The sequence below is a fragment of the Podarcis liolepis genome, assembly GCF_965112155.1.
Source record: "Podarcis liolepis genome assembly, chromosome: 11".
Lineage (NCBI taxonomy): Eukaryota > Metazoa > Chordata > Lepidosauria > Squamata > Lacertidae > Podarcis > Podarcis liolepis.
In genome coordinates, this window is record NC_139565.1 from 50,532,701 (window position 1) to 50,543,055 (window position 10,355).

Sequence of the window (10,355 nt, forward strand, 5' to 3'; positions counted from 1 at the left end):
GTGCTTGCCTTAAAATCAAGGCAAGTATTATGACTTCCATGTTCTTCCCCAGCTTGGATTTAAATCTGAGCTGAATAATAACTCCTTCCTAGCCACTTACTTGCCTACTGTTCCAGCAGCAATAACTAATAACAGTGGCCATATTTCCCTACATTCCAGTAATGGGGGTGGGGAACTAGAGGGAGAGGGGAAGGAAGACAAAGAGATCACACAAACCTCTGAAAAACTAAGCAGAAAAGGTATTAAAACACAAACATTCCAATGTTAACATCTCTTCTAGTGCAGGAGATGACTTTCCAGTATCCCTGGCAATAGTTCAAGCTGGTAAAAAGGACCAAGGGCTTTACCACTGCTGCTTGAAGAATATGTATGGGAAAGCGTCTGCAGAATTTCACCTGACCTCCGAAGGTAAATTCTAACATATTGTCTCTTAAGACAAACCACAATTAAAGGTGCTATTTTACTGTCTAAACCTTGCCTGTGTTGTTTTTGTTCTCTCTGCAGTATTGGAACATCTTTCCAGTCTTCAGGATGTTGAAGGTAAGTCCATTTGGTAAGTCCATCTTCCTGTTCACCTATGGAGAATCGTGCCAAGTCATAATCGTACTTGGGCATATTCTTCATAGCTGTTACTAATTTGAGCCAGGGCTTGTTAGGACGCAGTGACAGAGATGGTTGTAATGTCTGCCCTGAAATATGTGAAGCAGTAATGTACAAGAAAGTCTGTCTGAGTATACATGAAGAGTCTTCCCATCAACACTGAGTCACCTTATTCTGAGCTCTCCTACGCTGATCGCATCAGCCACTCCTTGAGAGCCTAGCCCACATTCTGCTTTTGACTTTTTTTTCTTGAAGAGGAACATTATACCTAGGTTCCCCATCATTATGGTTCCCTGGGTCTGCCTCACTCGCTTGGCGAAGGTTGCTGCTTTAGCTTGCAGGTTCAGAAAGCCCCATTGAAACTGAAGCAGCTGAAGTGGCCCCACAGGGACTCTGCTGAGAGAAAGGAACCATAACAATGAACTGTTTTGATACAAGCATTCCCGGTGCCCAAACATGTGGCCTTTGCAAAGTCTTGTGCTATGTAACACTACCCAAGGAGAAAGGCAAGGAATTAAGAGACGAGAAATACTTTCCCCATATGTTGCTATTTCTCTAATCGCACCAGCATGTGTTTTGCTTTGCCCGTGCTAAACATAGATAACACTTTTGCCAACAGGTTTCATCATTGCTGAACATATTGTGCTAGTCAGCTTTAGCTTATTCAGTCTAGTGGATGGTTAGTTGTTCTGACTCTTCAAGAAGCAGGATTGATCATTCTGTCCCCTTTGAAAACAGTTGCATGGCTTTTCATTCGTTACCTGCAAATGCGTCTTTGTGTGCCTTTGCTATTGGAATTTGATACATGGATGGAATTGCTAAGAGGGGACTTCCAGGTAGTAGTAGGAATGGTAAAGAATGCAGTTCGGGATGGAAGGGTCTGTCAGCGTCTGGAGGGCCATTGATTCCCTACCGATTTCCTGACCCCGAATACACAGCAACCACATCACCACATGCCAGAAGGATTAGCCTTCCCCACAGCATGTTCAGGCTGCATTTCCAACAATGAAGATCCACGTAGGACCGGAAGCCTTGGATGCTTCCATGCATGATCACAGATGCTTTAAGCTCCACATCAACCTTCATCACAGAGTTTATTCCTCTTCTGCCCAAGTCTAAAGTTGTCATTTATTTGTACTGAAAACATTACAGTGAATTAAAGTAAACAGGAAGAAAAGAAAAAGGTTACAATAACAAAATAGCAAAAGAATATAATTAAGGTTACAGAGCTATATACTGTTATATATATATGTAAATGGCTATACTTGTTGCTTCCCTAAAAAAAATACGTCTAAAGTTGAAGAAAAGTTGAAAAGGGTTCATTTGCTACATGAGCATCATAGAAAGAACTCTTATCTTTGGATGCTGTCATATAGTGGTTGTTGATGTCAACACTGCACTGCCTGGAGGTCTATAGATATTGGGGTGGTTAAGCAGGTTATTCATATAAATTCTGGAACAGATTTAGGGGGTTCCACCCAATTATTGTTTGCTGTGGCATGTGGGTTAAGTGACTGATTCACCATGAACATAATCTACCAGTTTTGCACACTGCCAAAATTACAGTACCTTAATGTGGATACCATGAGCAAGACATGGCCAACAGGAGGAAGAGATACATGGCAACCACGAATCTGTCGGTAGTACGAATCAGCCTCAGAATCAGTACTAACATTTTGCAGTACCTTGCAGTATATCAAAAACCACTACATAGTAACCCTCACTATCAGAAATGCTTTTCAAAAATTATGTGATTCTGCAGTATTAAGAAGGGCATGAAAAATCCCAGAAGCCCTCATACATTTCCCCCACTGAGCCTTCTTTCTGTCTCCTTTGCTTCCTCTAGTTTGATTCCTCCCCGCCCCCCAGTTGATTTCTCTTTGGTGCGCATATGCATAAACTTTTTTACTCAGCAGAATGTAGTTTCTTCGTTGAGGTCTTATGCATATTTATATATTTGTAGGGTTGGAAGAGATTGAATTCTTAGAGCTTATGTTCAGGGAAGATTTCATCAGTGATAGTTATTTCGGCAACAGCCTGCATGGGAGGATTATAACCGAAGAGCTGCATTTTGGGGAAGGAGTGCACCGAAAGGCTTTCCGAAGCAAAGTCATGCAAGGCTTAGTTCCCGTGTTCGGCCCCGGACACCCCTGTGTTCTGAAAGTGCACAATGCCATTGCATATGGGACCAGGAACAACGATGAACTCATGAAAAAGAATTACAAATTGGCACTGCAGGTAAGTGCTTGCTGTACCCTTCTGTAATCAAGGCCTGTGGGGACATCCAAGCTTTTAAACTATGGCCACGGTTAACTGTGTTAATTGTTTCCTTTCTTGCCATGCCACTGGGTTCTCTTTTATATAGGAATGTTATGTTCAGAACACGGCAAGAGAGTACGCCAAGATATATGCTGCGGAAACAAAACCTCTGGAGGGCTTTGGAGAGGTGCCTGAGTGAGTAACATTTTTTAAAAAAATAAACATGTGTTGCAACCGTAACAATGGTGTGATGGATAACATCCACACCTAGCTCCATGCATGCTGTTGGACAAGAATGAGAATTAGGAGTGAATTAGCCTCTCTTTCTTCTATTATTTCCTCTGCCTTGAATACTGGATTATGTAAGCCAGTGGTTTTCAACTAGTGTGCCTTGGCACCCTGGGGTGCCTTGAATGATAGTCAGGGGTGCCGCAGGCAATACTGGCCTCTGTCCTTCTTTCCCTCCCTCCTTCCCTCCCTCTGATGCCTTCTTGCATCTCTGCCTCCCAAAGGCTTCTGTGGCTGTTTATTGCAGCAGCCCTGGCTACAAGCTCCGCAGGCAAATGGTGCCTCTGGGGCTGGTCAGGAGGCGCTGGTTGCCAGGAGCTGAGGTGGCCTCAGAATAAGCAAGCAAGTGGATGAGGAAGCCCAGCCAGTCAGTCCACCAGCCCTTGCTGTTGGAAATGGACATTGGAGGGTGTTCAAAAAAGGATGAGAAGCTGCCAGCTTTGCAAGCAAGGGGTGACATAACTAGGTTCCTGATCCCCACAGGGGTGCCACATTATAATGTAGTTGGTCAAGGGAGCCGCGGCCTCAAAAAGGTTGAAAACCTCTGGTGAAATCTCTCCAGGGCAAGGGATTGTCATCTTATCCTTTTTTCATCATGCACACAAGAAACAAACAATGGGTGGCATTCAACTAAATATTTATGCTAGCACAGAAATTATCTCTAGTGCAGTGGGTCTCCCCTCCCAATCCTCTACCTGTGCATGCCCTATGTCACACCCAAATCTGCTCTGGAGGGTTGGTGGGGAGCTCCAGAAAATATGGGGGTGAAGATTCAATTGTGCAAGAGAAAACTTTGTGTCAGCAGAACATTCTCCTTAGTGCTACGCTGAGTACAACCCAATGTATCTGAAGCACTTTGAGCACTCAAATTGCTGTTAATGCAAACTATTATCGTTATCATTATTATTATTTGTTGTGGGGCGCCAGCTCAACACTTCACATTGGTAAGGAAACGCCGTTTAAATGCTGTAATGGATGGCTGGACCAGCATGACCTCAGATCTTTTTCAAAGGATTTGCTGTTCCGCTGTAGGATAGTCATATATAGCCACCTCCTGCAGTGATCGCTGAAATTCCTTCTTGTTCATGCATGACGTTGGGGATGAGTCTTGCATATCCCTGAAATTTGTCATCTCTTTCAAGAGGATATAAGATACCTCCTTCAGATGCATCTGAATCATTTAAAAGTATCTTAGTGGGGGAGACACGTAATACATTGTGCAGGTTAACCTGAAATAAATTTAATAGGCACCTGCCATGTGAGGCAGGACAGAGTCTCATAACACAAAGATGTGCTCTTCCAAGCCCATATTTGCAGCATGTTTGCACTTCTGTCTCAGCAACAGCTACACTGACTTGCTCATGCCCACAGAACGTAAGATGGCAGGATGCCCAAGGATGTGCTTCATGGGGAGTTGGGTTCAGGTACCAGGCCTGTTGGCAGACCAACTCTGCATTATAAAGATGTCTGTAAATGTGGTGTGAAGACTGGCAACAACAACCCTGCCCTGTAGTTCCTGGAAGCAGCAGTGAGGTTGTGTATCCACAGCAGCAGCCAGAGGAGAATGCTAGGAGGAGCGCAGAGAGAAGAAATGCCATGTTGCATCTGGAACAGCAAAAGCATACACCTTCACCTGCTCCATCTGCAATAAAACATGTCATTCCTCCACCGACACAGCAGGCATTGTAACTCTCCCAACGGTTTCACTTTACCCTTGCATTCTTCCATTGTCTCTTGAGACACACCGATGCCAACAATAATGCAAAGAAAGAGAGAGACAGTTTGTCCTGGTTGTGTGCATCGACCCTCTCTGTTCAGCAGGGCTGCTACTTCATTTCTAGATCTGCAGTAAAAAAATATTGGTTCAAACAAGGTGAAAGTGCAGAGTTAAAAATAGAAGTCGCCTCTGTAAAATGTAAAGGGAAGATGCGAGCAGCACATCTGAGCACACTGTGTTGGGCCTGAGCTCTGGAGGCGATGATGGAATAGCTTTAGGGCTCTTATTTACACATCACAACAGCTGTACTCATATCTATGAAGGATTTTCCAAGCGGAAACCCAGCTCAAAAACGCTGCAGTAATTTGCTAAAGAATCCTGTTCCAGCTCTTCCTAAAAATGTGTCCCTCCTGACCTCTCCAAACACTTTACTTCCTTGAGTCTGTTTCTTTATTTTTTTAAATCGAAGTTATCACAGACTACTTTTCCGAAGCTGAAAACTATATGTTACAAAGAACTAGGGGTGGGTGGAATGGCCTTTATCTAGCTCATTTCTGTTTTTCATCTGTTGACTGGTAAGTTCCGTTCCATTTCCATGCAGAGGTGTTTTTTTAAAGGGAAAATCCACACAGATGTAGTTGATTTAACCATAATCCTGATGTGGTCTCCCCCTCATGCCCCTTTAGTGTTCCTTTTACACGTGTTGAAAATCTTACAGCAGTTCCCCCAGGAGTGACAGCATTTTATAATGTGCCATCAGTCTCAGAGAGAACATACAGAAAAAAATACAGCAGTCTGCATGGACTCATGAGTGCAGCCTTAAGCGCTGCCTAGGATTATAATGTGTCATTGTCTTATTTATTGGTTTTCATTTTAGAATCATTCCTATTTTCCTTGTTCATCGGCCCAAGAACAACGTCCCTTATGCGACCGTGGAAGAGGAGCTAATTGGAGAATTCGTGAAATACTCCATCAGGGATGGAAAAGAAATAAACTTCCTGCGAAGAGACTCGGAAGCTGGCCAGAAATGCTGCACCTTTCAGCACTGGGTGTACGAGAGAACCAGTGGCAGCTTGCTTGTAACAGATATGCAAGGTGAGCATCTCATCACTACATGGCCGTGTTAGATGTCAAGCTGATGGAAGTGTAGCAGCTGACAAGTGAGCGATGAAGTCCCTGGTTCAAGCCTCACTTCAGCCAGAGGTTCACTGGCTGACGTCAGGCAAACCATTCATCTCACTGACAAAGCCCCGTCCCCATATCTGCGGTATCAGTAATGCCATCCTCCCAACATTGGTGTCAATGGGTGAGTGGAATGGCAGTGGTAGGGTTGCATAGCCACAATGGTGGGAGGGATAGATCTGCTCCACCAGTGTATCCATGCAGCTCAGACCTTGCCACTGCCCAGCCCTGTCCAAATAAGCTGCAGAAAGGCTGGTGTTGGGGAGGCCTCTCTGCAGCTCCACCCAAAACCTGGGCTGCTACTGTGTAGTATGATGAAAATTAGGGGTGCACAAGCATGGAAGTGAATTCTTCTACCTTCAGGCATTCTTCCCAAAGCTTGAAATTCCATCTGGGTGTCAAAGAAGGGATAGAGCACTGCGTTCCGTTTTTGTTAGCCTGAAGCTACAAAGGAAGGCGCTTCCTCTGCTCTATGACCAGCCCAGAAGCAGAGCAGGTTCCATTTGTGTGTTTGTGTGTGTGTGTGTTTTGCTGTTCCGTATGGTGGGGAGGAGGCCCCCCTCAATGGAGGGTGGCACTTAGAACAGTAACTAAGTTTAACCTGGAAGCTTCTATAAACGTCAGACATCACGTGACCCACGTGATTCGCAGTTTGGAAGTTTAGACAGCCCATCACGTTGGGAGTGGGAGTGGCCCGGGCTTTCAGGAATGTATATAAGCAGTTGCTTTGTCCCTGTTTCCCAGTTATGTAGTTCAATAAAGGTTCTTGCTGTGTCCTGCCTCCTGGGAACCCACCTACACTTCACCTTCCTGGTCGGGTTCACATGGAAGAACAAAGAGTTTGGTAACCCTCCCTCCCACAGTCTATTGTTGCAGTTGATGCTCAGCTGGTTTTTCCTGTGACTCTTGCCCTGGGCCCAAGTTGGGTAGAGGTTTGTAAGCTGAAAGTGTGACTAACTTCAGGTCACCCCTTCAGTAGCTGCTGCAGGCTGGATGCCTGCAGGTACAGTACATCACTGACTAAAGTAGAAAGATTTATGGATATTTCCTTTTCTCCAGCCTCCTCAAGGCTGCAGCGCTTTTTATTCAGAATGTGTTACCTCCTGTCAGAGGAAAGAAATGAATTATCTACCTGCTGTGGCAAGTATTCAGCTTCCACAATGGTGCTATATTCAACTAATATAACAAATGCAGCAAGAAATTCCTACATTTTTCCACTGCTGGTAACCGGTTTGAAAAGAGGATAGAAAGCATTATAGATTCTTTTTCAAAAAAGAAATGTGCAGTGTTCATTTCAGTTCATCTGTTACTCTTCACAAGGTCTTATTGTTAGGTTCAGACTTTGGCACACAAGCTCAGCTGGGTGTACTCCCAAGGGAAACAAGCCCTCTGCCAGCACAGCAGAAGTTTGACTGGTGCAGGCAGCAATTGGGTTGTGCACAGTGGGCTGGGCTGAGAGCTGCTGCTTCAGTTGTTGACTGAGCTGCTCTCCTATGGCTACTGGCAGTGAACAAGCTGGCCTGGGAATGCCTGCACTCTCTTTGGTGTGCTCACAGAGCCATTCTCACCTGTGGCACTGCTGAGTTGAAGCTGCTGCCAGTGATTGGGCTTGGCTGGAACCACTTGCCTGCCCACATTCCCCCAACGTGCAATGACTGGTCCACATTCAGCTGCAGTCCATGTTGTGGCTGCTCTGAGATGGTTAAGTCCACAGTCTAAAATTACCTAACTGCATTACTGAGTGTGTCTTGTACTAGTCACATTTTGGCAAAAAAGAGGTTTCAGCAATCCAATGTTGGAACTGCAGGATTTCAGTGCCTCTCTGCCTGTGAGCAGGCCTCACCGAGGTGCAATGGGCATAATGGCTTGTGACCAACCAAATCAGCACAGTCCAACTTTTCATACCAAGTGGGCCACCATTTTCAACCTGGAAAATGCAGCTGCACACTGCCTTGTCGTGTGAGGGTGGGGGAGCAAGGCCAAACTTTGATGCACATCCTCAGTCCTTGCACTGCCTTCCCATAGCCCCCTAAGTGAGGTGCTGGGCTTTGGGAAGGAGGTGGGAGGGTCCTATAGCCCTCCCACCTTCTTCCCCAAGCTGGGAAAGTGCAACTAGGCTTTGGGAAGGAAGAGGAATGGTTCTAGGACCCTGTCAGAGCCCTCATGCCTCCTTCCCAAAGCCCAGTGCCTCCTTACCCAGCTTTGGGAAGGCAGTGTGAGGTCTGTGCGTGTCAGATGTTGCCAAGGGCCATGTGTGGCCCTCAAGCCACACATTGGACTATTCTGAACTAAATCATTCCATGCATGGGACAACTTCTGTGATCGCAACAGAAGGAGGTGAAGTTCTGTGGAGCCCACTTGGCCATAGTGATCATTGTGTGACCTTGGCCCGTTCCCTTGTGTCTTACCCTCATCTAGGTATCTCACACAAAAAGAGGAAGGCAGAGAACCATATGCCCCAGTCGAATCTCCTTGGAGGAAGGGCAGAGTAAAAACGCAATAAATAAACACGCAACTGCATTCCACCCTGTGAGTTGTGATCTTTGCGGATTCAGGATCCCCACTGCAGATCTTTATTGGGACACCAGAACCGAACAAAGAGTGGAGGGTCAGATCCAAAAAGTCTTCCTGAGCTGAAGCAGCTCATCAAGAGTCACAGTAGTGGGGCAAAAGGTGTAGATAAGCCTTAAGAGGAAGAGATGCTCCAGAGTAGACCTATATTCAATGACAGTGCTGAATGAATAACCTGCCTCGCAGCAATGAAATATTTGTGACAGTATATACAGAGAGTGTGATGGATAGCATCTGTAATCAGCAGTGAAGCCAATAAAAACTGCATTAATATATAACGCTTTTCTATACATGAAATACCCCTGTGTGATCCCGGCTTGCTGTTTTATTTTGTAGGTGTAGGAATGAAACTAACCGACGTTGGCATAGCAACACAGGCCAAAGGGTGAGTGAAGCAGCGCCATTTTTTAATGACCTGGTTTCCCCCCCCCCCATTGTTGTCTCAGCCTTGTGATGTTGCAAACTTAATAGAGAAGGTTGCAGCACGCAGCATCCATTTTATGCCACAGCTCTTAAAAGCAAAATGCATTTCAGTAGGGCTTTCTTGCTGACTTCTTCTGGTGGATAAAATGTTAATGGAACCTTCCTTTTGAAAGGGCTCATTGGTTTGCTTCTGGGAGAGGGAGTGATAAACACACTGCAGACACTCTTGGTTGTCCCCCACCCCCCATACAATATCATGTTCCACCTAACCCATCTGGGAACAAACCATCATTCTTCCTAACAGGTGTGTGTGTGTGTGTGTGTGTGTGTGTGTGTGTGTGTGTGTGTAGCAGCAGCCAAAGGATATAGTAGTATTATTCTGCTCAAATCCATTATCAGGGCTCACCAATGTAGAGCTCACAGTATTAGAGTTAATATCAGTGCAGACCTCACTGGCACAGAATGCACAAACTGAGCTCTACCCACATACTTGATGCAGTTTTGCTGTGTTAGCCAGTACAGGGTGAATCAAGAGCTTCCTTGATAAAAGGGAAGCATTAAGGGGGAAGCGATGTGCGAAGGTAACAAACCATTAAACCAAGAAATGATCTGTTGGAAATCTATGAAAACAAATTGTGTGGGTGGGTTTTTTTAAAATACATTTTTATGAATTTAAACAAGAGGTGGCATGTTATGCTAAAGATTCAGAACCCTAGTTGCACGGGGAAATTCATTTCATCCTTTCCTTGCTTTGGTTACTCCTAAAAGACTTCATCAAAGTTTATGCATCTTCTGTATGCTTCCAAGAGTCTGCTTAGGTCCAGCAATTTGCATACATGCTGTAAAAAATAGTAAAATAGGGGACAAGATGTATTCAACATAAATTCTTCTAGATAAGAAAGGAGATAGGAAAGATATTTTTAAATGATCCATAGTGGCTATGAATATTTTCTTCAAGAAAAACTAGCTGGGTGCGGAGAGAATAAAAAAATGTACTGTACTAGGAAAGAAAAAGGAAATGTTTACATTGCTGGAAGGAAACTGAAACAATGATGTAATGCAGCCTGCTCAGATTGGTCTGCTTTGTCTTTAAATATAAATTGCCCAGAGTACCATATCATGCAAATCACTGAGAATCACGATGCTAAATTTGCAAGTGAAAGCAGAGGTGGGTGGATAAGAAAATTCAACCCATCAACTACGTAGTTAGAAACTAGGAGCCACCTGAAATGCAAAACAACATGATTCCACAGAGGATCTTTCCATTTTCTTGCCTTCAACATGTACTTCTGCATTTTTTAAAAGAGTAATGGTG

The 10,355-nt window shown here is 44.7% G+C and overlaps 1 protein-coding gene across 3 annotated transcripts in view; it reads left to right on the plus strand.

Moving 5' to 3' along the window:
* The window catches only part of ALPK2 (alpha kinase 2), a 67,239-nt gene that overhangs the window by 47,100 nt on the left and 9,784 nt on the right, over positions 1 to 10,355 (plus strand). For 2 of the 3 annotated variants that reach the window (XM_083465662.1, XM_083465663.1), the window contains exons 7-12: positions 281 to 408; positions 505 to 540; positions 2,564 to 2,838; positions 2,966 to 3,054; positions 5,742 to 5,959; positions 8,954 to 9,002. In XM_083465662.1, coding sequence (XP_083321788.1) covers positions 281 to 408; positions 505 to 540; positions 2,564 to 2,838; positions 2,966 to 3,054; positions 5,742 to 5,959; positions 8,954 to 9,002 — 795 coding nt within the window. The remainder of the gene's footprint in view (positions 1 to 280; positions 409 to 504; positions 541 to 2,563; positions 2,839 to 2,965; positions 3,055 to 5,741; positions 5,960 to 8,953; positions 9,003 to 10,355) is intronic. The other variant, XR_014517220.1, reaches the window with a different exon arrangement.